Here is a 26,890-nt window from a genome sequence, read left to right on the forward strand (position 1 = left end):
CATTATTTTCATAAGTAAGATCTAGCACAATATGTTATGATATTGCTATGGTTAAGACAATATCAAATATAAAGCATTATATATATATATATATATATATATATATATATATAGCCAGGGATGGGTATCGTTTAGGTTTTATCCAATACCAGTACCAAACCGGTACTTTTGAAACGGTTGCAGTGCTTGAATGGTGCTCGAACCGGTGCTTAAAGACTGAAGAACACAAACTTTGTCCAAAAACCTCTCATTTTTAGCTGTTTTCCACTTTTTCTTTTGTCATTTTAGCCTTTTTGGCCAGGGTGAAGGGAGTATCTGCCATCAAACAAGAGGACAGCCGCATGTAGCTATGATGATGTTTGCTAGTTCACCTTACATGCATTAATGTAATAACTTGGTTAGCCTACTCAACGTAAATTACACACGAACAACATTAAGCTACTCACGCAGAGAAGAACGGCTGCTGCTGCATCCTCATCATTTCTGCTACACTGGCAGGGCTAGGGGCCGGGACTCTCCTCTTTGGGTTCTTGGGGGATGTTGTTAACTCCGGGTCCGATAACAGGCAACCCACCCGCAGTAGATGTGCTCGGTGTGAGGTCTCGCAGCAAGCTATCAAATACGGTGCATTTCTCGGCTTTTAACAAAATGCTATACGTCGCCAGGTGTTTCATCAGATTCGATGTGCTACTTCCTTTGCACAGTATCACAGTATCACCTTAAAGCACTTGTTGCAGGCTGCTGAGTTTGCATCTTTTGCTGTGAAGTACAGCCAGACTTTGACCGCTTCACCTTGGGATTTTTTAATCTGTAGCTCTGCTCTAAAAGAACGTACGTACCTGGGCCCGCCTACTATGCTTGCAAAGGTAAAATGATTGGCTAGAATCCAAAGTGTATGATATCTTAGGAAAAAAAAAAAGCACCAAAATAAAGCACCGAAATGTGCGCTGCTTTTTGGTCTGGTTACTACCGTTTATATCAGAAAATCATGGCACCGGATACCGGTACCCATCCCTATATATAGCATTATAAAAAATTAATATAACAGCGATTTAAGTCAGATTTGATTTAATCACCATTGAATGACAGAATACACCATTTAAGTATGCTGCACTGTAAAACCCAACAGTGCATCTTACTAAAAGAAGTAAGTTGTTCTTACTCAGTTCTGAAAAATAGTTAAAATAACTTTCATGAAGTGTGTTAGGTAGACCCAAAAGTATACATATGATATAATAACTTTATTGTAATAAGTACACATTATGTTTTTGTAACGTTTTAAGTACTGTTGCTTTAAACTGTTTAAGTTGTGCTAATTCATTTGTATTAGTCATCATCCACAGCCCCGCCCCCAGTGTTTTGCCTGGACTTGTCGGCCATGAGACAGGATCCTCGTCAAGAGAGTGGAAAGTACAAGATAAAGTTATTTTTATGTTTTTTTGTTAATGCTTACTTCTAGCATACAAAACGTACATTTATCAGACTGCTTTGTTTTAGTTGTACTTCGTTGTAATTTATCAGACTACTTTGTTGTAGTAGCTCGTAACTTAGCTTGCCAGCACACAATTCCCGCCTAGCGCTGTATGGAGTCTGCCTTCACAATTTAAAAAATTAACGGTTGGTTGCTTGTTTCAATCAATAGTTGGTAAGTAGTCTGATTTTTGCAAACTGCATGCCACAAAACCTTTGGTAAAATCAGTGTTTACGCTTTTCTGACTCTGACCTTTATCAAGTTCAAATGTAGCCTACTTTTGACACAGTGAAAATAGTAGAAAATTTATTTAGTGTTAATTTTAAGAGTTTAACGGACAAGTTCGCCTTCACAAATTTTGAATATGATGGTTAGTGGCATTTTAGTCCGAAATAATTTACCTTTTCAAAGCTGCACTGCACCAAACCTAAACGTTTCTGACTCTGTACTTTCCAAGGGTTAGCCTATTGTGTACTTCACTTGTGTAAAATTGCTTTATTATTTTATAACGTATAGAGTAGTTGACCAACCTGAATTGAAAATGAACTGTAGTGCAAGAATAAATCTTACTGTTTTCCAAGCTTGTGTTATTCAGATTGACTGTTTTTAAGTGAAGTAAAAGTAAAAACTGTTCTGCTAGCTTTCTGTCCTCATGGCTTTTGTGTTATTACAGTCTGACGATTGAAGGAGCAGTAGCATGCCGAGAGATCATCCAGCACTGCACTAAAGACAACCAGTAAAGGTGATTTTAAAACGATTTGGTATCAAAATGTGGAATTGCAAGTTGTGTAGTTTGTCTAGTTTTTCTACTGCCATAAAAGTCATGTTGTTGAAGCATTATCGGCTCAACCATGGTCAGTACTCCACAATTTCACCCTTACCCTGTCTCTACAACACATGCATGTGTACATTTAATACATTTAATTCATTAAAGATACACATGTCAACAATGCACACTCCCACGCAAAGAAAAGACGGTTCTTATCCAGATTTGAATAATTATGGATTTTGTTGCTCTATGTGTAATTTTAAGCAGCCATTTATTGAAAGCCAAATGTTTATCCATCTGAGGGGGCATTTAAAACGAAAAGAAACTGTTCCATGTCCTTTCAAGAACTGCAATTTTAAAACCAATGTCTACTCAACCTTCAATGCCCACAAATGCAGAGACCACCAAAATTCAACAAGTTATGATGAAGGCATTGTGCAAAGTGTTATAAATGTAGAACAAAAAGATGACATGCAGCTTGATTCAATAGAGTCATCAGATGACAATCAAGTGGCATCCACCAGTGAAATCAGTGGAATTGAGGGTTTAGAAGAGCAGTTGCAATACAATCTGGCTGGATTTTTCTTGAAAATGCAGACCCTTCTCCATGTGTCCCAGAGAGCAACACAGGAGATTATTGAGCATATTGATCAGTTGTTTTTGTTATCACAACCTTTGGTTAGAAAATCAGTTGTAGATATACTGAAAAAGCACAACTGTACATATACGGACAAACTGGTGGATGAGATTTGTCAGGCAGTTTCTGATAGTAATGTTTTACATAAACGTGTCACATCTGAAGGACCACTATCTACAGCAAAGAGGAGGAAATCATATTATGAAGAAAATTTTCCATATGTCAAACCTGTGGAGTATTTAATTGAATCGTCAAAGCACACTTATATGTATGTGCCTATTCTCACATCTTTGCAATTGTTGTTGAAAAAAAACGATGTGCTTGAAGAAATTAAACAAGCACCCACACAGATTCCTGGACATTTCATGTCATTTTGTGATGGATCCTACTACCAGGAAAATGTTCTACTGTCACAAGAGGGACAGAAATTGTCAATGATACTTTATGTGGATGATTTTGATCACAAACCCACTTGGTACCTCAAAGAAAATACATAAAGTCTTTGCAGTTTATTGGACACTGGAAAACTTTCCAGTTAAATCTTGTTCTGCTCTACACTGCACCCAGCTTGCTCTGCTGTGCAATTCCAATGATGTACGCCAGTTTGGGTGTAAGGAAATGCTGTCACCACTCTTAAATGATCTGAAAACTCTTGAAGAAGTAGGTGCCTACATTGAGACTCTTGGTGAATGTCTTAAAGGCACTGTCTACTCTGTTGTGGCAGACAACCTTCTGCCCATGGACTTGCTGGTTTCAATGAGAGTTTCAGGTCTACATATTTCTGTAGGTTTTGTCATGCCACCCAAACAGAAATGCAAACAGAAAATGCTGTTACAGGGAATTATGTAATGAGAACAAAAGATGCTCATGATAATTATTGTGCAAGAGCTTCAGAATGATGACATTAAGGAAAACTATGGTGTTAAAAACACCTGTGTTCCTTCTGACCATCTCTCTTTCTTTCATCCTGTCACAGGCTTCCCACCTGACTTCCTACACGACCTGTTTGAAGGTGTCATTTCAGTGGAGTTGGCACATTGTTTAAAGGTTTGATTTCTAAGAGATATTTTAACTTAGAAGACTTAAACAGAGCAATTCTGCACTTTCCATACCAACATTCTGACAAAGTTAATCGCCCTCATCCAATAACCTCAAATTTTGCCAGGTGAGGGACCATGGCCAGCACTCTTTCATGAGACACAGGTAAGTACAACTATGTATATAACACTTGCTGCTCATATAGTATGCTGTGTTTTGCTTATAATATTTTTGGAATTCTCTTCAGCTCTACTTTGAATTTCATCGGATCACCAATCAGAATCTGCCACATGTGTTTTATGCTGCGCTGGATGATTATGCTCCTCAGTTTTCCTCTTTACAAAAAGAGGAAAACTGGACGGGTCGGTGAAAGGATGGAGCAGCTTTTGTCGGCATATGGAAAACAGGTATTTAAAAGATACTAATTATTATTCTGCTTGCTTGGCAGTTGCCATTGTTATGTGTTTGTTTATTTATTTATATATGTGTATATATATATATATATATATATATATATATATATATATATATATATATATATATATATATATATAAGGACACAAACGACATCTATGCAACTAGAACAGCAGTTCTGGCCGGCCTACCAATGTACCTCAGAGATTTTCAAAACATGCAAGGTACTTTGGTATTACAATAATTTGCACATTTGAATTTAGAAAAGGTTGAAAGGAGTTTATAAGTCATCTGGACTTGGGTTGAAAGTTGAAGACGTGAAGTTGAATGACTTATAAACTTCTTTCATCCTTGATTTGACTACCTGGATGAATGAAAAATGAACCTTCACTGTCAACTTAAAACATGTTATGATATATAGAATTTGAAAAACTGAAGAAAGGTGCCTGAACATTTGTATTTATGCTTTTAACAGAGATATTACAGATGAATAATTGTGCACTCTGTATTATATCTTAGGGTGAAATTGAGTTCTATGAAGCCATAGAATTGCTCTGGTTGCTGATGTCGATGAAGAGGAGGTGCCTGGAGGAGTTCCTTTCTCACCACGCCAAGTGTTCATAGAACTTGAAGATCGGTTTGTTATGACTCATCACTCATGGACTGATGCCCTGGTGTCTTTGTTTGGGCTAATCTATGCTCTGCATCTGAGCTATCCTATGAAGTATACTGGCTTTTTTGAGTTCATTCAAGTAGTGTTGCTGAAGCTAGACGATGAGAGAAAGCAACTAAAACCAAAATTGCAGACACTAAAAAATGAGCTTGTGCAGATGATGTTTGTTTTTCACTGGTCACTATATTCGTGCTTTTTCAGTTATCTGTGAATGGCTTCAATAGTTTTATTTGTTCTGGGTAATTAGCTTTCTAAAAGGCAATGTGGAGAAAGCTAAGAATAAGGAGAAAATCCATATTTGACGTTTTGTTTGTGATTGAAAAAAATCTTCACATAGTGTGTAATCTTAAGCTTATTTCTAAAAACATATTTTAGTTACATGGAAATCTTTTGCGAGATAACTGATAATTAGTCAATATGTACAGTATACTTTCATGCTTTATTTTTTAATTGTGTGATGAGTGCCAGTTCACTCGAGGTCTGGGCAAAACTGTTGCGAAGCCACAAATACCTTTGAGAATACTTTTTGTTAGTGACATCCTTAGTTCAGCTGTTTTCTATAGTTGCATTGCTGTAGTGCATGTGATTTCATTATTATACTAAATGTTACTTAAAATTGTGATTGTTATGGCTCTAATTGCCTCTAGACTATTGTTTTTTTATGATGTACACCTATGTATCAGGTCTACATGACTAAATTTGTGTTTTGTACATTTAATCGATTTTCAAAATGCTACAAAAAACATTCAAAATTCCCTAAAAGTGCAAGTTTTAAAATGCCTAATTATTTGTTATTTGATAATGGCTTTAGCAGTCATAGGTTATGACTGAAAGTATGGTTGTATTCATTCTGTATTTTCTCTGCAGTTAAAGTTATTAAAAACTGAATGGAAAGAACAATAGCTTGGTTTTGTGTTAATAGTACTTGAACCATTTGGTGCAATCGGTTTCCCCAATTGGATTAAGTTGTTTAAATGCAACTATTTAAGTTAATTTAACTTAATTTGAATATGAGCATGTAACACTTTAAATAAGTTTGAATAAATACAGCATCTTAGTACAAGAAATTTAATGGTTTAAGTTGAAACATACTAAATACAATGAGTAAATAAACATAATGCATTTGAGTTACATTATCATATTTGCTTTGGGTTCTTGGGACTCTAATAAAGTACTTAAATAACCCCAAACTGTTTAAGTTATAAAACTTGAATCAATTGGTGCAATCGGTTTCCCCAAATCATTTGAGTTAACTTAACTTGTCAGGTTTTACAGTGTGCAGAACCACACACACACACACTCGCTCTACACTGGATCCCTTCAACACCTCCAATCAGCAGTGGAATTAGGGTTGCCAACCGTCCCTTGAAAAACAGAATCGTTCCGTATTTAGAAACAAAAGTATTGAGCTGAAAAGGGTATGCACTTTGTCAAATGGTTAAAAAAATAATTACACACACAAATACAAGAGCTACACTTCCCACACTGGGAAGGGTGAAGACAATTGGGTCGCCCAGCCCTGGCCAATTAGGCGTCCCTTTTTTTTTCTTCAGGGAGTTGGCAACCCTAACTGGAATGGTTGGATGGATGAATAGACAGATGGATGGAATTTCAGCAAATGGAAATCCCGACACTCACTGTATACATCATATAAAACAGCAAATGTCATTTTAAAGTCAAAGGCAGAAATTTTCTTTGTGAGAACTTTGTGAGAGGGTGATGACTCATCGTGTGTAAGCTGAGGCTTCGGGGGAGATGTGACCAGTAAACAAATTATCTCTGAATGTCACGTCATATTATTTATCGAATATGAACTATTAGGTTTTCTATGTCATTTTTAAAATATCAAAATATTTACACATGTCATCATGTAACTCCCATATGAAGTGGATTTTCAAATTCTTTTCATGAAATGGAATCAGGAATCAGGGATGGAATTATATGTTGAGTGATACAATACAAAGGAGTCTTAACAGCACTCACATGCATGTGAGTCATGCAAACACAACAGGGACTGGGATTAATGATGACATTTTGAGGCCAAACAGTCACCAAAACTTTCAGAATTTAGATTTAGTACTTCTTAGTGCTCCAAAATATATCTGATGAGCAAATCAAAACTCGATAAAGGCACAATGACCCATACTGTACACACATACATTACAACAGCGGAGATGTAAAATGAATACTTACAGGCACGTCCACATACTTCGAAGCAGCTTTTACCTTGACAAAGATAGAAAAACACTGAGTACAGCAGCTGAACAAAAGTTGTCCAGGTGAGACATAGCATCTTATATCTTCTCACCTTCTGAACTAGAAACACTGATTTGTGGTGATATTAGCTGCACAAATGCACTCATTGTTATTGCATTCATAATTTAACAGTTTAGCTTTTGTAGTGTTGTGGAAATTTAGGGGCGCTAGTGCCAGAGAAGCTCACCAAAAAATCTACCGTAGTTTCACGACCATAAGGCGCACTTAAAAGTCTTAGATTTTCTTCAAAAAGTGCGGCGCGCCCTATAGCGCAGTGCGCCCTGTGTGTTGTAAGGAGGACGTAGTAGAGAACACCATGAGAACGCTAAAGGGTGAAGTGTGGGCGTTGATCGTATATACCGGACAATCGCACATACCTGTATAAAAGGACAGGTATGTGCATTATGTGGAACATTGTTGTTTTAACAACCCTGAAAATGGCAAAGAGACACGCTTATGAAGCACAGTTTAAACTGAAGGCCATCAGCTATGCGGAGGAACATGGAAATCGAGCAGCGGCGAGAGAATTTAAGATTAACGAATCGATGGTTCGCAAATGGAGGAAGCTAGAAAACAAGCTCCGGCAGGTCAAGAAAACGCAGCTGAGTTTCCGCGGACATAAGGCGAGGTGGCCCGAGTTGGAGGAAAGACTCAAGCGGTGGATCATCGAGCAAAGAACGAGCGGGAGAAGCGTTTCGACGGTCACCATTCGGCTAAAAGCAGTTTCACTAGCTGAAGAGATGAACATTGAACATTTCCAAGGAGTTCCGTCTTGGTGCTTTCGTTTTATGAAACGGTGCCATTTTTCCATCCAGACCGGGACTACGGTAGCGCAGCAACTTCCAGCGGATTATAAGGAAAAGCTGGCCATCTTCCGCTCCTACTGCAGCAAACACATCGGCGACAAAAACATCCAGCCCAGCCACATCACAAACATGGACGAGGTCCCGCTCACTTTTGACATCCCGGTGAGTCACACTGTGGAGAAGAAGGGGACCAGCACGGTAGCGATACGCACAACGAGGTATGAAAAGTCGTCTTTTACTGTTGTGCTTGGCTGCCATGCTAATGGACAGAAACTGCCGCCTATGGTGATTTTTAAGCGAAAGACTTTGCCTAAAGAGAAGTTTCCAGCAGGAATCATCATTAAGGCAAATGAAAAGGGCTGGATGGATGAGGAAATGATGAAAGAGTGGCTGAGGGAGGTGTATGTAAGGAGACCAGGTGGTTTTTTTCCACGCATCACCATCGCTCTTAATCTGTGACTCCATGCGTGCCCATCTCACAGCCGATGTGAAAAAACTAGTGAAACAAATGAACTGTGAGCTTGCTGTCATTCCGGGAGGCCTGACAAAGGAACTCCAGCCGCTGGACATCGGTGTGAACCGCCCGTTCAAAGTAAGGCTGCGAGCGGCCTGGGAGCGATGGATGACCGATGGAGACCACAGTTTCACCAAGAGTGGAAGGCAGCGCCGGGCGAGTTACGCCACAATTTGCCAATGGATTGTAGATGCTTGGGCTAACATGTCTGCTGGCACTGTTGTTCGAGCTTTCGCAAAAGCCGGCATCATTTCCGAGGAGCCGCACGGCACGGAAAGTGACTCTGACGGTGAAGAAAGTGAACTTGGCATGTTTGATGGAGATTTAGCGCAGCTGTTCAATTCAGACACAGAGGATGAGGACTTCGATGGGTTTGATGATAAAAATGTGAGTACCAAACTTTGTTTTGCTCCTGCTTTATTTTTAAATATGCACACTTGTATGCTTGTGTGTTGTTGATGATGACGATTACCGGTAATAGAAATGGGAGTAAGGTACCGAACTCAGGTTTGCTCCCGCTTTATTTTTAAATACGCATACGGTACTTGTATGCGCCCTATGGTCCAGTGCGCCTTATGTGTGTGTTAAATACAGTAATGGCACACATAACTGAGACTGCGCCTTTTAGTACAGTGCGTCTTATGGTCGTGAAAATACGGTAATGATATTACAGTTAGCATAAATGATTAACATAAAAACTATAACAATTTCAATGAACTAGTGAGCATAGAAATACACATATCAAAACAGATGATTATAATATGATGCTATGAGAATTTATATAGTTGCACACCATTGTAATTTACAAATGCATACAATGTGGGGAGTTTTATAAAATATTTGTATACGCACACTCAGTGCCAATGCAGTGTTTATGAAAATGGTCCACTTGTGTATGAGGAGATACATACATACATAGAGTATCAGTATAGTGAGATAAATGGATGCTTTTTCATTAAATCAAATTTAAACCCCTTAATTTACCAGAACAAAAGGTAGCTTTAGAATTAATAACAAATTTCCTACATAGGTGCGCTTTCACTGAGGAAATGAAGATGTCTGTTAAAATTGTTCATTACATTCAAAAGTTCAGTTACAGTAGAAAAGCGTCACACTATGATTTACACACTGCCATTTACAGACCAAGTAAATTATTAGTGAAGTATTCTTATTCTGATGCATCTTTATTAAGCTATGTCTCTGAGTGTGTTAACTGAGTGTAGCCAAGTACAGGATAGGGTAGGGGAAATTAAAGTAAGATGGAGAGAATGGGCCAATAGCTAGATTCGTAGGAGGGATAAAGTGAGTTGCGTGGAGAAGAATGACTGGAGCCACAGGTAAAGTTGCTATGAATTGTATTAAACTATTTAGCAACAATTTAACAGCATTTCATGAACAGGAATGAAATCATAAAATAAAATACAGTGACAGCAATAATAATAACAATCAGAATCCTATCTGAGCTCAGATATGTCAGTCTTGCCGGCTTAATAGTCAGTGTTCAGTCAAGTCAAATCCAATAGGTTGTGATTGGTGCGATTTCGTCCTACCGCACTGTTGCAATTGTTCGTGAGAGAAGAGCAACCTGCCCTTCTGGGCCAACTCGGAATGGCTGTGGTTCGGTTCAAAGGGAAAGGCTCGCCATCTTCCTCGTCAGGAAGAGATCCAGGTCTCACGATCCCATAAAAAAAAACCTAGCCAGCACACTTCTAATGTTCAACTCTCAGAGAGGATCTTGTCCACTTCATCCGCTCCCATGCAGATCGCGATGGTTTCAAGGTCCGAAATGTTCACAATAAATCAGGTCCGTTTCTCCAAGGTCCATGCAGATCTCCGGTATGGATATTTGCTCAATTTATCAAGTTAATAGTTATTTTCCAGCGAAAAGCTTGGCGGTGAAAATCAGCGATGGTCTCGTGCACCTCCGTCTGAGCACGTGACGGTACAGAGCAGGGGAAGGCGGGGCTTGTTCCTTCCTAACCAGTAGGGGTGTTAAATATACTCTTTGGGTTTTATTCTTATATTTATAGTATTTATCTTTTATTATTGATTCATTTTTGATCAACTCAGTGATTAACAGAGTAATGATAAATCCCAATTAACAATAACATGTTGTAGTGCATTACTGAGTCGTGTAAACTCACTGGGTTACATCCTCCCCCCTTAAATCTCATGCACGTCCCCGTGCATGGCTCTGGTGGAATAGGCAACATCATTAGCAAGGGAGTCGATGAAAGCTTTGTTCAATCCTTGAAAGAGTGATTTAACCACTGTTACTAGTGGGTTACCTAGCTGAGGATAAGTGAGTCTTTGGGATGGTTGGCGAATTCTTTCAGATCTTCTGATCTGTGTTTCTGTTTGCAAGGTTTCAGGTTCATCATCATTTTCAACTTGTCTTTCAGGTGAAAGTTGATGAGTTGAGTTCTCTGACAACGGTGAATCTGACAGACTGGTCGACAAAACATTTTTGTCTTTTCGAGTGTCTGTTTCAGACTCACTTGGTGTGTTGTTTTGTAGGCTTGTGTCACTTTCACTTGGTGGTAAGTTTGCTTCACTTTCACGTTCTGTCTGAGGTAGGTCTGTTTCACTGTCCATTTGAGGTAAGTTGGTGTCAGTTGAACTTCCAATTTCGCCTTCAGGTAAGTATGTTTCAGTTTCATGCTCAGGTAAGTCTGTCATGTCCGGTAATGTGTTAGGTTGTTCGTTATCATTTACAGGATATTTGTTTTGTTTGAATCCTTGTGTTGGCGGTATGGTACATACTTGGTAAAAATGTCTGTCTTTCACTTGTGGAGGTTCAGGGTAATAAAACTCATCTTCCTCTTCTCAAATGTTTGGTCGGAGTCAACTTCCGAAGCTGAACTTTGTCTTGTGCGTGGTCTGTTAGTTTTTGTGACTCACTCGGGTTTATGCTCTGTTGGTGAGAGAAATCCACAGGGAAGTAACAGATCTCTGTGGAGCGTTCTGTTGGGTCCATCTCCGTTTTCCGGTTTTACAGTATATACTGGTAAGTTTTCCATCTGTTTGGTAACAATATACACCGTTTGCTCCCATTTGTCCGCTAATTTGTGCTTCTCTCTCAGGCGGAGATTTCGAACCAAGACTTGGTCTCCCACATGTAGTGTGGATTCACGGATGATTTTGTCAAACGGTTTCTTGTTTTTGTCAGCTATTTTCTGGGAGTTTTTGATGGCTATTTCGTAGCTCTGTTCGAGGTAGCTTTTCAACTGCTTGACGTATTGAGAGTGAGTCAGCTGTGGCTTGTTTGGCTGTGGCAGGCCAAAGGCAATATCAATGGGCAAGCGAGGCTGTCTACCAAACATTAACTCATAAGGAGAATAGCCTGTCACATCACTTTTTGTACAGTTATAAGCGTGAGTAAGTGGTTTTACGAAGTCACGCCAGTGATGTTTCTCGGTGTCTTTCAAGGTACCAAGCATACTGAGTAACATGCAATTGTATCGCTCAACAGGGTTGCCACGAGGATGATAAGGACTTGTTCGGACTTTGCGGATACCGAGCAGAGAGCACAGTTCTTTGATTGTACGCGATTCAAAGTCGCTCCCTTGATCGCTATGAAGTCGCTCTGGAAAGCCTTAATGAACTAGGAAGTTCTCCCATAAGTTCTTTGCAACGGTGGTGGCTTTCTGGTCTTTGGTTGGAATGGACACAGCATACTTTGTAAAATGATCCGTGATCACTAGGACATCTTTAGTATTTTTACTGTCGGGTTCTATTGAGAGGAAGTCCATGCAGACTAGCTCCATGGGCCTGGAAGTTTTAATGTTTACCAGAGGAGCAGCCTTATCTGGCAGGGCTTTTCTACGGACACATCTCTCGCAAGCTTTCACTTTCTTTTTGACATCAATTGCCATTTTTGGCCAGTAGAGACGTGACCGAATGAGTTCCAGTGTGCGTTCGACCCCTAAATGCCCCATGCTGTCATGAAGATTAAGCATAACTGTAGGGCGTAAGGAATCACGAAGGACTTACTGCAACAATGGCCCCAACTGGCGTTTCCGGTACAGTAAGTCATTTTGGAGGTCAAGACGTTTCCACTCCCTTAAAAATAAGACTCAGACTTAGTAGTGGCTGGTGGACGTGAGTCAGCTGCCAGCAGCTTGATGACTTTACTAGGAGATTGTTATCATTGCCTTCTTCTTGAAACATGTCTGGAATGGCAACTGCAGACATGGCAAGTGACTGGACTAGAGCACAAGAGGGTTCAGTCTGATCCATGGCCATATGTCTTTGACAGGCTGCCATCACGGTATCGGATTGAAGTTGGAGCTCGACATCTTTGACTGAGGACAAGAGATGGGATCTGAACTTGTCAATGCATTGACATTCCTCAATAAAAACTGGATCGTCTTCAGGTTTGTCATGTGGTTTCCTAGATAGTCCATCTGCATCAAGATTTTGTCTCCCAGCTCTGTACTTAATGTCAAAGTTATAGGTGGACAATGCAGCAAACCAACGATAACTCGTGGCATCAAGCTTTGCTGTGGTCAGAAGGTAAGTCAATCAATCAATCAATCAATCAATCAATCAATCAATCAAAGCTTTATTCGTCACATGCAGGTTGCCCTGCAGTGAAATGGGACCCCCCCCCCGACCTTACACATATAGCACAAACATTACATGGGGATACAGGTCGGAGATTGGTAGAATCAGAGAAAAAAACATTGAAATGTACACTACAATGGGGAAAGTAAAAGAGGAAAAAAAGAGACCCCTACTCATGCTGTGCTTCCATGGTAGGACAGCATGAGAACAGGAAACAAAAAAACTCCTCTGCACAAAAAAGCACATAAATGTCCACAGCACAACATTGTGAAGATATGACAAGCCACAGGGGTGGGTGGGGGGTGAGGAGTAATCCGAAGCGAACACAGCAGCCGCCCTGCACAGCGCTATCATTCCAGCGCGGCACACAGACCCGCTGTGTTCCCTCGCAGTAAACAAGCATCGAAGGCGTTGGAAAGGGAGGGGGGATGAGTGAGTGCCTATCAGTGTAAGTGTATGTGTGTGCGTGTCCATAGTTCAGCTGAAACAGTGTCCTTCGGCCTATCAGGCTAAGTAAACAGTCCTCCAGCCAATCCAGGTGTTCTTGCATGGGATGGGAAGAATAGCCGTAACACAGTCGTTATCAGGGAGTGATTGTTCGGCTCCAGCCTTGGGCCTGCAGCTGGCGCCGTGATGGGGATCCGCAATGTTCATGTTGATTTTGTTAATTTCCATGCGAGCAGCCCAGGAGAATTTTCAGGCTGCTCTTTAACACTCCGACGCTGGTCTCTCAATCTCCCGTTGGAGAGTCGCGAGCCTCCCCATGATGGTATCAAACTTCTGTTCCATGGTGTTATCATTCTTTTGACTCTGAGACCTCACAACTGCAGTGATCCGTTCCGCGATGTCTTCCAACTGTCGCTCAAGGGTCTCATTTTGAGCAGGCCTCTCTCTGATGTATCCCCCCATACGCTCAATGGTGTTGTTTTGAGCCTTCACAGCAGCTGCAAGCGTCTCCAAGGTGTTGACCATATTACGTTCGTTGTGAGAGGTTGCGCCTCATTCCATTTCGATTCCAGCGGGCAGCCTTGGGGGGGTTTGAACAGCCGGTTCCGCTCTCTTATTTCTCCGATAAACCAGGGCTAAGCCAACTCCGATCAGCATGAACCCTGTTATCACGGTTCCGAATAGATAGATATCTTCAGCATCCTCGATCGACAGTCCCCCTAGGCACATGATCCTCCAGTTCTGCCACCCGTCCATCGTGTATCCGGCAGGGAAAGTCCCTCCAGGGCACTCAGGCTCTCCCGAGCCCAGATTTCTCGTTGAGAAAAGGGTGTCAATAGCATTCAGAGACCAGTTGATCAAATCTATAATTCTCTTTTAGGTTTTAGAGAATGACAGTGGGAGGCTATTCCAGGGAAAGTAATGCACACAAGACAAGACAAGGACATAGAGGCTAAGCAGGGAAGATAAGGGTGAGGAGGAGAGGAGAAAAGTGCGACCGCCTTCGCTGAGAGCTGAAGCAAGAAAAAAAAATGGGTTATTGTCGGTGATGACTGTGAATGTGTTCCCATATAAATAGTCATGAAACTTGTCAGTTATGGCCCACTTTAAAGCTATAAATTCTAACTTGTGGGCGGGGTATCTAGCTTCACTACGGGATAGACCACGACTTGCATAGGCTATAACATGTGTGGTTCCATTCTGCACTTGATAAAGAGCTGCCCCAAGTCCGGTTGTACTGGCATCTGTGTGTACCAGGTAAGGTAGCTTTGCATCAGCATACCCAAGGACTGGTGAGGTGGTGAGTTTTTCAATAATAGTCTGAAACGATTTCTGGCACTTTGGTCCCCAACGATTACCAAAGGGTTCTTTGGGGTTAAGATACTTTGGATCACTGGGTGGGTTTTTACAATGCTTTCGTCTCGGAGGATAGCCAGCTGTGAGGGAGGTGAGGGGCTTGACAATTTTTGAGTAATCTTTGACAAATCTCCGGTAAAAACCGGTAAAACCAAGAAACGATTGGAGTTCTTTTAAGGTTTGGGGTCTCGGCCAAGTCTTGAGTGCTTCAGTTTTTTCGTGGTCAGTCTTTACGCCGTCTCTATATACAATGTGGCCTAGATAATGGACTGCTGTTTGGAAGAAAACGACATTTGTCGGGCGAGAATTTCAGCCCGTACTCTCTTAGTCGCTCAAGAACATGAATGAGTCGGGTCTCATGATCTTCAAGGGAACTGGGAAAGACTATCAAATCATCCAAAAAGACTAACACTTCTTTCAGATTGATGTCTTTCATACCCTTTTCCATAAGCCTTTGGAAAGTGCTTGGGGCATTTGTTATTCCCTGGGGCATACGATTGAATTCGTAGAAGCCGAAGGGGCACACGAAGGCTGTCTTTGGCTTATCTTCTTCACACATCTCGATTTGATAGTACCCTGACTTAAGGTCCATCACAGAGAACCACTGAGATCCTGCAAGAGCAGAAAATGACTCCTCTAAGTTTGGCAAGGCATAGGCACCGCGGATGGTCTGCAAGTTAAGCTTCCTAAAATCAATGCATAACCGCACATCACCATTCTTTTTGCGGACCACCACTATCGGTGATGAGAATGGAGATTCAGATTCTCTGATTATGCCTGCATCTAAGAGGGCTTGTAAGTGCTTTTTAACTGCCTCGTAATCATGGGGATGAATCGGGCGAGATCTCTGTTTGAAGGGGGTTTCGTCTTTTAAGTTGATGTGATGTTTTACATGTGTGGCATGCCCAAAGTCCAGATCATTGTGTGAGAAAACATCAGAGAAGGTGTTTAGCTTTTCAGCTATCTTCTCTTTCCACTCTTCAGATAGTGGTGATTCACCAAAGTCGAAACTGAGAGGGGGTCTTGAGGTTGAAGTCTGCTGCTGAGAGTTACACGTTGCAGACACCTTTTGGTCACCTTTCTCAGGCTCAGGACATGGCATGACACAGTCAGGGGCAACTAACTCAGCAATTACACAGGTAGTGGGCAATGTAATGTCATGGTTAGTCTCGTTTCTCAGCAACACAGGAACTTTATAAGGTCCGTGCTTTGGCAGAGATATAAGGCAACAATCTACAAACACACCACCAGGTAGGGAGCCGGTAGTGGGCTGTTCAATAAGTGCACACTGTTCAGGCTTAGCGTGGCTAGCATGCATAAAACCTTCCACTAGTAGCTTTTGATTTGCAGGAAGGACTTCTTGGGTTCTACTTTGAAGTTTTACCAAGCCGATCTTGCCACTGTCAGTTTGTCTTTTTCTGGATGCTATTGTATTTAGCACTTGTTGGTATCCATAAGGGAGTACCTTAAAGTCAGGTAAGGTGCTCACACAAAGATGCTCATATAAGGGGTCAAGTGTATTTGTGCCAATTAGTAGAGGTGTGTCTGAGTTTAAGCGAATGTCAGGGACAACTAAGGCAAGAGTAGATAGTTCAAACTCTGACTGATCGAGATCTTTGGGGAACATGATACTCGTCTCAATGTATCCCAAGTAAGGGACTGTCTGACCATTTGCACCTTCGACCTCTAGGAGATCACTGATGGGTTTTATAGGATGATCAGGTAAGTGTTCTTGATAGAAGGATTTGGCAATAGTGGTTACTTGAGAGCCTGAGTCAAGCAAGCAACTACATTCAACGCCGTTGATAACAACTCTGGCTGTGCATTTTCTACCCACAAGTCTTTTGGGAAGTTTAGGCACTGAGTGAACATTAGGCGTTTCACTTTGGGCTTTTGTTGTCTTTTTCTTAGTGGCTTTTACAGACAAAAACATGGCTGTGCCATGGGCTCCCCCGTGTCACCTATTGTAGCCAACCTTTACATGGAGGAAGTGGAAAGGAAGCCTCTTGGCTCTTTCAAAGGAAGAGTACCCAGCCACTGGTACAGATATGTAGACGACACCTGGGTCAAAATCAAGACACAAGAAGTGGAATCCTTCACTGCGCACATTAACGCTGTGGATAAAAACATCAAGTTCACCAAGGAAGACACAAAGGACAACTGTTTGCCTTTCCCGGACTGCGCGGTGCACATTGAAGAGAATGGCAACCTCAACATCGAAGTTTACCGGAAGCCCACACACACGGACCAGTACCTCAATGTGCTCACCCGAAACCCTGGCTGATTGGGACCCACAGCCAGTTTCACACCTTGGCTCAGGCAATTAGAGGATCATCAGGGGGTCCTTTTGTGCCTCTGTGGGGGGAAACTCCCACTAGGTTTATATCTGGGACTCTCCACCATTTGACCTTAAAACTGAAGAAGCTTCTCGGATGAGAGGTGAAATGTCTTCAAGTAACTTAAAGAAGTCCAGACGCTTTTCTTTGCAAGCTCCTTTGACTACGATGACCTGGATGACTGAGAACCTTCACAGACATTTCTTAGTGGGACTTGGTTCAGGTTTAGCACCCATCTGTCCTGCGACAGGGGCTCCTTCTAGTTTAAATTAAAGGACTCATCAACTGGTCTGGATATTTCCCATTCTCGCTGCTTTTGTCTGAGGGCATTCCTTTTAGCTGCTACTAATGCTGGGTTGGGATCATTACTACTGTCATGGTCCTGGGCCATGTGGGCCCAGTATTCTTAGTTTTCATGTATTTTTGTATTTTGTTCTTTATTTAGGCCATGCTTCCTGGGTTGATCTGTTACGTTGTTCCTTATGTGTTTTCCCTTCGTGACTCTTACCCCCTGTGTGCCCCTCTGTGTATTTATGAGCCCTCGTCTCTCTTTGTGTTTTATTCTATGTTTTCCCCAGCCCGTTATGTCTGCGTTCTCCCCGTGCTCTCTCTCCTCCTGTTTGAACCTCTGTGTACTTCCTGTTTTACTTTGCCCATCTCCCATCAGTGTTACGTTCACTCCTGCCGTGTCTTGTTATGATTATCAGTGTCACCTGTGTTCCCCGTGTGCATCCACTTCCCCTGATCATCCCTCATGTGTATTTAGTCTCTGTGTTTCATACAGTCTGTGTCGCGTCGTCTGTGTTCACACCCTCTGTGTTCACACCCTCTGTGTTCCGTATTTCCAGCCATAGCCTTTCCTTAGTTTGTCCAGTTTAGGTTTCTGTTGAGCTACTACTCATATGCTGCCTTCACTCTGTTTTGTTCCTTTCATCAGCCATAATAAAAGGCTCGCTTTTGTTTAAATCCACTCCTGCATCCTCGCTTGTGTTCGCACCTGGGTCCACCATACACATTCCCGCACGGTCTGCCTCCGCAGACCGTGACAACTACAGCTGGAAGCGATATGACCATCTTCTCCACACTTGAAACAGTATCCAGGTTTGGGTTTGGCTGACACTGCAGCAATTTGTGGTATCTGTCCCGGCTTGTTCTGAGTTTTGGTACTTGTGTTCCTTTTTGTTTCCTTTTGAAGTTTCTGCGATCTTTTCTCTGTTTTGTCAGCTCTGAGCTGTGCGATTTGAGACCTGAGGTCTGCAATTTGCTTCTGGAGGTCAGACGAATTGCTGTCCATTTCATGCTCATAATCGTTCCTACCTTGAGAGCGTGTGGTTTGCACGTTAGAATAAACACGAGTCTTTTGGATCCCCAAATGTTGTGTCATGCGGGTTGCTTTACTTGCCTGTTTGTCCTCCTCGGTGCGTAGGTGGAGGAGTAGCTCTGCAAAATGAGGTGGGTCGTCTTTCTTTTGTTCAAGTTGAAGGTTTGCAATCAATGAGCTGTCCCAACACCCTCTACAAAACTGTCTCAGGAGCTGTTTATTGATGTCACTAGAAGCAATTCCGTCTCTTTTTATGACTAGGTTTAACACTGTGTGCAATCTTTGCAGGTAATGTGAGGGTTTTTCACCTCCATTTTGATTGGTGTTTAAGAAGCGAGCAAAGAGTTCGTCACCGTCCTCTACAGTTGCATAGGCAGAATCAAGATGTTCAAGGTAAATTTTGGGGTTTGCTTTTGGACCAAGAGCTTCCACCAGGTCCGCTGCAGGGGGTGAAAGACTTTCAACAATCTTTCGCACAACTTGAGTTTCGGTGAGCGAGGGACCAGTCAAGCAAAACTCTACGCTGCTGCGCCAAGTGTCATAGTCAGTTTCGAAAGGAGGATGTGGAACTCTCCCTGAAAAAGGTTTCAGTCTGTATTGCGGTATTGCGAGTTTGGTGGGGGAATGACTTCACTGCTTTTAACAATGTGCTCTACAATAACCCGCTGCACTTCAGGTGTGCTTAAAAGGTCGGTGGGAATCTGAGGGGTTTGTTTCTCGGCCTCTGCCGGTGGGTGAGTATTCAAGGCACTCACATGATTGCTATTGGGTGTTAAAGGGGGAGAAGGTAGGGCCTCATCACTGTGGGGCACTGGCTCTTGTTCAGTGGAAGGCTCAACTGTGTGGACATCCCCTCCCAATGACTTGCCAATTTTAGCTAGTTCATCCATCAAAAGGTCTTTAAACGATCGGTTGCTTCGTGCTGCCACATCTTTAAGCTGTGACAGGTAAGTTACAGTAGCTGATGAGCTGATTTCAATGCTATACGCACTGGCTAGGTCTCGAACGTGATAGACAACTTCAGGTTTCACAGTGCAAGGTCTGTCATAAGGCAAATATCTTTTCTCTAGTTCTTTAGCAGTAGCCTCATGTTGAAATTCCACAATAATCTGACCACCAGTTGGTAGCTTAATCTGCCTACTGACAGGACCGAAAGCTTCTAAGAACTCAATTATTTCTTTATCAATGTCTGTGTTAGTTAAACCACTGACCAAGACAGCATTTTGAACTTTAACATTCTCTGTTTTCACAACTTCCATTGTTAGGACACGTAAAAGTACCAGTAGAAAAAAAAAACAAGTCACTGTGAAGCTCCAAGCACTCTTAAATGTTTTATTAAATTTTGGGTGGACTAACAACTCTGCAAACCCTCCTGGCTGGCTCGCCACTTTCTATAGCCAAGTACAGGATAGGGTAGGGGAAATTAAAGTAAGATGGAGAGAATGGGCCAGTAGCTAGATTCGTAGGAGGGATAAAGTGAGTTGCGTGGAGAAGAATGACTGGAGCCACAGGTAAAGTTGCTATGAATTGTATTAAACTATTTAGCAACAATTTAACAGCATTTCATGAACAGGAATGAAATCATAAAATAAAATACAGTGACAGCAATAATAATAACAATCAGAATCCTATCTGAGCTCAGATATGTCAGTCTTGCCGGCTTAATAGTCAGTGTTCAGTCAAGTCAAATCCAATAGGTTGTGATTGGTGCGATTTCGTCCTACCGCACTGTTGCAATTGTTCGTGAGAGAAGAGCAACCTGCCCTTCTGGGCCAACTCGGAATGGCTGTGGTTCGGTTCAAAGGGAAAGGCTCGCCATCTTCCTCGTCAGGAAGAGATCCAGGTCTCACGATCCCATAAAAAAAAAACCTAGCCAGCACACTTCTAATGTTCAACTCTCAGAGAGGATCTTGTCCACTTCATCCGCTCCCATGCAGATCGCGATGGTTTCAAGGTCCGAAATGTTCACAATAAATCAGGTCCGTTTCTCCAAGGTCCATGCAGATCTCCGGTATGGATATTTGCTCAATTTATCAAGTTAATAGTTATTTTCCAGCGAAAAGCTTGGCGGTGAAAATCAGCGATGGTCTCGTGCACCTCCGTCTCTCTCTGTGTCTGAGCACGTGACGGTACAGAGCAGGGGAAGGCGGGGCTTGTTCCTTCCTAACCAGTAGGGGTGTTAAATATACTCTTTGGGTTTTATTCTTATATTTATAGTATTTATCTTTTATTATTGATTCATTTTTGATCAACTCAGTGATTAACAGAGTAATGATAAATCCCAATTAACAATAACATGTTGTAGTGCATTACTGAGTCATGTAAACTCACTGGGTTACATCAGCTTTTATAATAACTTAATATCTCAGATCATAGCTAGTTTAGGTAGCTGCCAGCTACTAATGCAAAGGCCAGTAGAACCTCGCATGTCAATTGTCTTTGCAATAGAAAAAGGAAACATATACAACACTACAGTAAAAGATGGTTTTTAGGAGGTTAAAACTACCATCCACTGGTTTCTGATGTTTTCTTTAGAAGCTCTGAGCAATTTTGCCATTGCTGTTTGGTGACAGAGGCACAGAGCTCAATGCTGATGCATGCTCTTCTACTCACAGAAGTAAATCAATGAGTATGTCTAATGAAGTCAAAATAGAACTAGAGAATATATGTTTTCATAGAAAAACAAAACACCTGTAGCTCAGGTGGCAGAGCAGGTCAGCCACTAATCAGAAGGTCGGTGGTTTGATCCCAGGCTGCCTCCTGGCTGCATGCCAAATATCCTTGGGCAAGATACTAACCCCGTGTTTGCCTACTGGTGGTGGTCAGAGGGCCCGGTGGCGCCAGTGTCCGGCAGCCTCGCCTCTGTCAGTGCGCCCCAGGGCAGCTGTGGCTACAATGTAGAGGGGTCAAAGCTTTCAAAGAAAAGCGTCTGGACTTCTTTAAGTTGCTTGAAGACGTTTCACCTCTCATCCGAGAAACTTCTTCAGTTCTAAGGTCAAATGGTGGAGAGTCCCAGATTTAAACCTAGTGGGAGTTTCCCCCCACAGAGGGACAAAAGGACCCCCTGATGATCCTCTAATTGCCTGAGCCAAGGTGTGAAACTGGCTGTGGGTCCCAATCAGCCAGGGTTTCGGGTGAGCACATTGTGAAACCTGGCCCCACCTTATCATGCGAATTCCTGAGGTCAGATGTCCCAGGATGTGAGTGGGCGTTAAGGCATCTGGGGAGGGAACTCAAAACTGGATTATAGATGGCTTCTTTCACTCCTCTTTCAAACCATCTGTCCTCTCTGTCCAAAATGTGAACATTGGCATCCTCGAAAGAGTGTCCTTTATCCTTAAGATGCAGATGGACAGCTGAGTCTTGTCCTGTGGAGGTGGCTCTTCTGTGTTGTGCCATGCGCTTGTGAAGTGGCTGTTTGGTCTCTCCAATGTAGAGATCTGGGCATTCCTCGCTGCACTGTACAGCATACACCACATTGGGCATGTGTTTTGGCGTTTTGTCTTTCGGGTGAACCAGTTTTTGTCTGAGCGTGTTGCTGGGTCTGAAATGCACCGGGATGTCATGCTTGGAGAAAACTCTCCTGAGTTTTTCTGATACACCGGCTACCACCGGCTATCAGAAAAACTCAGGAGAGTTTTCTGGGCTGCCCCGGACTCTGTGGGGCCGGGTGGTGCTGCTGTGGGCCCCGGTCTGCATTAGCCTGGGCCCCCTTGCCCTGGTGGGTTCCAGAGTGTGGGGGTGTCTACTGCCCTACCCTCATTTTTAAATGCATATAGACACTGAGGGTTTTCGGGAGGAGACGTGCTGCTCTCTGGCAGGAAGCACCATGCCCTCGTTCTGTTAACCGTCAGGGCTGGGGGGCTGGGAGGAGGTGCTGGCCATCGGATTGGGGTCTGGGATGTGGGGCCTCCCCGCTACTGTAGATACGGAGGCGGTCTGCTTTGCTCCACCCCAGACAGATGGGTTACATCTCCTGGGTCTGGGTACGGTTTGCCCCTCTGGGGGCAGGGGTACCCGGACCTGGGATATAGAGTATGTTTGGGGAGTGTGAATGTGTGTGCAGTGTCTATTTATATCTGTCTGGAGGTGGGAATGCACGTTTGTGTCTGCGTGCGCCTGTTCGTCTGTGTCTATATGTCAATTTGGGTCTTAGACTCCACCTCTCTGGGAATATCTCAGGCTCTTCGAGGTATGGAGGCCTATCTCCCCTCACCACAGGGTCTATCTCCCCTCACCACACTCCCTGCCGGTGGCTGATGCCCTCAGACGTTGGTGTGTTGGTGGTTCTTGGTGTCTGGGGCTGGGCGCTCATGTATGTGGCCGATTGGCGGGGCCTGGCACCTGTGGCTCGGCTGGACCCCTTCCGGGGAGTGGGATGCCCTCAGACCTCTGGCCTCTGGGCCTGAGGCCCGGTCCCCTCTGGCACAGCTGGCTGCCGGCAGAGCCCGCGGGCACGTCACTGTAACCCCCTCTGGCCTCTGCTCCGTGGCTGCTGGGTGACCTCTTATTTGGGGCTCTCCTCAGCTCTTCGCAGGAGGGTGGCATGGTTGCCCCCCTGGTGGTCCTCCTTGGGTCCTATTCTGGGGCCTCTGGATGTCTGGGCCTGGATCACCTCCATACCTTCTTCATGCCCTGGGGGACGGGGCTATGACTCCCCACACTCCCTAGCAGATCGTTACATGGAGAAACCTTTTGAATACAAGCGTGCTGATCCACACAGGTATGCACACAGGTGTACACACGGGTGTTCACGGACACAAACTACACCTTTCTTGGCTGCTGCCTCAAAGCACATTGTGCGCTGTCGATCTTGCGTGCTGCACAACAACATGTAATATTTAGTATCTACTGTTATCTACTGTTAGCTAGTTTATTGTGATGGTGTTGTTTTTATTATGTTGCTCTTTCTTGTTTGTTTTCTCTTCTGTTTTTTCTTATCTCCATACAGGTGATCCAGGTGTTGTGTTTGTTTTTCCTTTTTTTTTCTTTCTCCCTTTCTCACCGTCTCTTCTCCCCTCTATTTTTCTTTCTCTCCCTCCCTTTTTTTAAAATTCTTTCTCCCTGTCCTATCCCCCAGTCATGTCTGTCCCGTCTGTAACAACCGAAAACCAAATAAAATAAATACATAATCATAATAAAGGTCAATCAAATGGACCAATATGGTAAAGCCATGATGATCCAATTGGTAAAGTAAATCTGCTTGGCATTTTTCTTGGCCTTGAGACAACAATTCTGATGGCTAAAGATCCAAACGGGACAGGCAAAAAAACCCCAAAAAACATCACAGTTCAACACCAGTTCAATCAGATTCAGGACTGAGTTCAGGACTTTGACTAGGCCACTCCAAAGTCTTCATTTTGTTTTTCTTAAGCGTTTCAGAGGTGGACTTGCTGGTGTGTTTTGGATCATTGTCCTGCTGCAGAACACAAGTGCACTTTAGGTTGATGTCACATTCTCCTTCAGGATGTTTGGGTAGACAGCAGAATTCACAGTTCCATTTACCATAGTAAGTCTTCCAGGTCCTGAGGCAGCAAAACAGAACCAGTCCATCATAGTAAGACAACCATATTTTACTGTTGGTATGCTGTTCCTTGTCTCAAATGCTGTCTTACTTTTACACCAGGTGTAATGGGGACGCATCAACATGTTTTCTGGAAAAATGAGTCGAGTCTTTGTATTGCTTTTGGCTTTCACTTTGGAACCATTTTTGCCCAGCTTCTTTATTATGGTGGAGTCATGAACACTGACCTTAACTGAGGCAAGTGAAGCCTGCAGTTCTTTGGATGTTGTTATGGGGTCCTTTGTGACCTCTTGAATGAGTCATCACTTTGCTTCCGGTTAATTTTGGTCGACCGGCCGCTCCTGGGAAAGTTCACCACTGTTCCATGTTTTCTTCATTTATAAATAAAGGGTCTCTCTGTGGTTCGCTGCTGTCCCGCAGCTCTAGAAATGGCTTTAAAACTTTTTAATGCTGAGAGATCTCAATTACTTTGTTTTTCATTTGTTCCTGAATTTCCTTGGATTGTGGCATGATGTCTGGCTCTTGAGGATCTCTTGGTGTACTCCACTTTGTCAGACCTTTGCTATTTAATCCAAAGTTTTAGGTCCAATTATCTAGCTCTTGAGCATTGCCGCAATCTAAAAATTCCAACAGTGCCTGAAAGCATCAACTCTGTGCTTTTTCAGTGATATTAGGGTGATTATGGTAATCCCAGGCAGGTCGACACATCAGAATCTAAGCAAATACAGAAAACAACAAAGCAAACAGCAAAATAAAAATAAATAAAAATAAAACTCCAAATATCCGAAAAAATGCCTGTTGTCTGTATAGCCCCACCACATTCGTTCACTCTCTCTTCTCTGAAACAACTTTCATTTTCACAGGGCTGCTGTGACATCATACCTCAGGTGACTCTAATATCACTTAAAAGCACAGAGCCACTTTCAGGAACTGCTGGAATTCTTTTAACTCTTTAAAGGTTAAATGATTTCGTTAAAATATTTGGTGGGGGTAGGTTTAGGTTTTTTTCTCCCTAGTCATATACACTTTCATTTAGAAACTGCATTTCGAGTTTACTTGTATTATCATTGTCTAGTAGTTATTTTTTTATTTGATGACCTGAAGTATTTAAGTGCGACAAATATGCAAAAGAATACAAAATCAGGAAGGGACAAACTTTTTTTTCACAACACTGTATAGTTTGTTTTCTTCTGAAAAGGAAACTCTTTGAGGTTTTAAGTTGAGCACACCATTATAATGTAATATGATGTAATTGATGTAGTGCAGTGGAAATATATCAAACAGGAAACTACTAGAAGGCCATATATATATATATAGCACTAGGTGCGGTGACTCCCAAGCTAGGCGAGTGGCTCCAGCAGATCCCGGGAATAACATCGGAGATCTCTGTCCAGAAGAGCGCAGTCCTGGGAACAGCTAAGATACTGCGCAGGACCCTCAAGCTCCCAGGCCTCTGGTAGAGGACCCGAGCTTGAAGGATAAACCGCCCGCAGGGGCGTGCTGGGTGTTTTTTTTTTTTTATATATACACACACACACACACACACACACACACACACACACACACACACATGAACTACTTACTGTGAAAGACAGGAAAGAAGAGAAAAGTGTTCCCTCATCATATCTGGAAAGCTTGGTTAACACACTCTCTAGAATGACGACAAACTAGGAAAGAAGAGAGGAAAAAGAAGCCTCAGAGAAATGACTTTACATTTGGGAACATAAGCTATCACAAATTGTGAGTCGTATATAAAATTGGATTCTTGTCGTTATCATCTCATCTCATTAAGTCTTTATGGTGCTTTTGAATTTTTCGTGTCTTTTGGTGACTTCTTTAGCCTCAGACTAAAGAGCTAACTTGGATGAGTGATGAAACATCTCTTCCATTGAAAATCCTATGTCCAGATGAGTGATGATTTCTTTACCCGGATGGCTAACCATGCATTCATACATTTAAATGAAATTGTAATAGTTTAAAATGAGCCTTTTTGTTATATTATGTCTCTCTGTAGTTGTTTTGAATGCCTGGTTTAGGTTTTATTGCTGTCATTTGTTTGTCTTTTCAACAAGAACTGAAACCATGCTAGGAACATGTAGTGTACTTTTGTACCTTAGCTACTAGCAGAGTAATCATCTCCTTCACCGTCTCCTCAATTAGATTGTTGATTTGGGAGTGATATTGCCTCTGCAGAAGAATAAGAGGAAGAAAAAAATGTTAGACTGTTCACCCTCAGTAGATTACACTTGGTAACCTCTGTTTGACACCAGCCACTGAAAAGAAACACTGGAAGTTTTTACACTAAATAGTATTTAATTATTAATTTGCCGTGGCATAGTTATTATATATAGCATGAGCTGCAGATATTTTTAAGACTGGACTGACTGCCTATTCAGGAGTGAAAATAAATTTTTCATAGCATGTCATCTCTAAAACCTGTGTGATATTCTTCTCATGAAAGTGAGTTAAAAAAAATACTCCTGTCCAAAACTTTCAGTAAATCCAGCATCTTTTGAATGTCAAAAGAAGGCTTTCAGCCGCTGCACATGAGTAAATCTAGCTCCAACCTATCAAGGTATATTTTGTACAGCCTGGTCTTGTTTATATGACCTGCAAACAAAACAAACAAACAAACAAAAACCACCAATGAAAACACTGAGGTGAATTAAGATTTTGCAGGATTCTGGAGTCTATCATCTCAATATTGTAGTTTCAAAATGCAGACATCCAGCATCACATTGTTGGGTGACTAGTGTAAGGTC

General features: G+C 42.4%; 1 protein-coding gene and 1 long non-coding RNA gene across 8 annotated transcripts in view; one reads left to right on the plus strand and one right to left on the minus strand.

The window, feature by feature from the left end:
* Positions 1 to 26,890, minus strand: part of LOC147329784 (calcium-dependent secretion activator 1-like) — a 352,004-nt gene that overhangs the window by 52,665 nt on the left and 272,449 nt on the right. For all 6 annotated transcript variants that reach the window (XR_015129022.1, XM_086291119.1, XM_086291117.1 and 3 more), the window contains 3 exons: positions 26,241 to 26,315; positions 25,712 to 25,795; positions 7,196 to 7,228 (listed from right to left, as the gene is read on the minus strand). Coding sequence is in view for 5 of the 6 variants with exons in the window: in XM_086291119.1 (XP_086147245.1) it covers positions 7,196 to 7,228; positions 25,712 to 25,795; positions 26,241 to 26,315 (192 nt within the window). In the remaining variant the exon portion in view is untranslated. The remainder of the gene's footprint in view (positions 1 to 7,195; positions 7,229 to 25,711; positions 25,796 to 26,240; positions 26,316 to 26,890) is intronic.
* LOC147329785 (uncharacterized) lies at positions 1,219 to 4,243 on the plus strand. 2 transcript variants are annotated; one of them, XR_015129021.1, is made up of 5 exons: positions 1,219 to 1,645; positions 2,145 to 2,213; positions 3,854 to 3,924; positions 4,043 to 4,080; positions 4,163 to 4,243. It is a non-coding gene; the product is annotated as an uncharacterized LOC147329785 (long non-coding RNA). The 2 variants fall into 2 exon arrangements; XR_015129020.1 differs by lacking the exon at positions 1,219 to 1,645 and having other exon boundaries at positions 1,868 to 2,213.

This window comes from Aulonocara sp. 'chitande type north' Nkhata Bay, linkage group LG5 (assembly GCF_057382095.1).
Source record: "Aulonocara sp. 'chitande type north' Nkhata Bay isolate Kocher_YH1m ecotype deep benthic linkage group LG5, A_spYH_male_GT1.1, whole genome shotgun sequence".
Classification (NCBI taxonomy): Eukaryota; Metazoa; Chordata; class Actinopteri; order Cichliformes; family Cichlidae; genus Aulonocara; species Aulonocara sp. 'chitande type north' Nkhata Bay.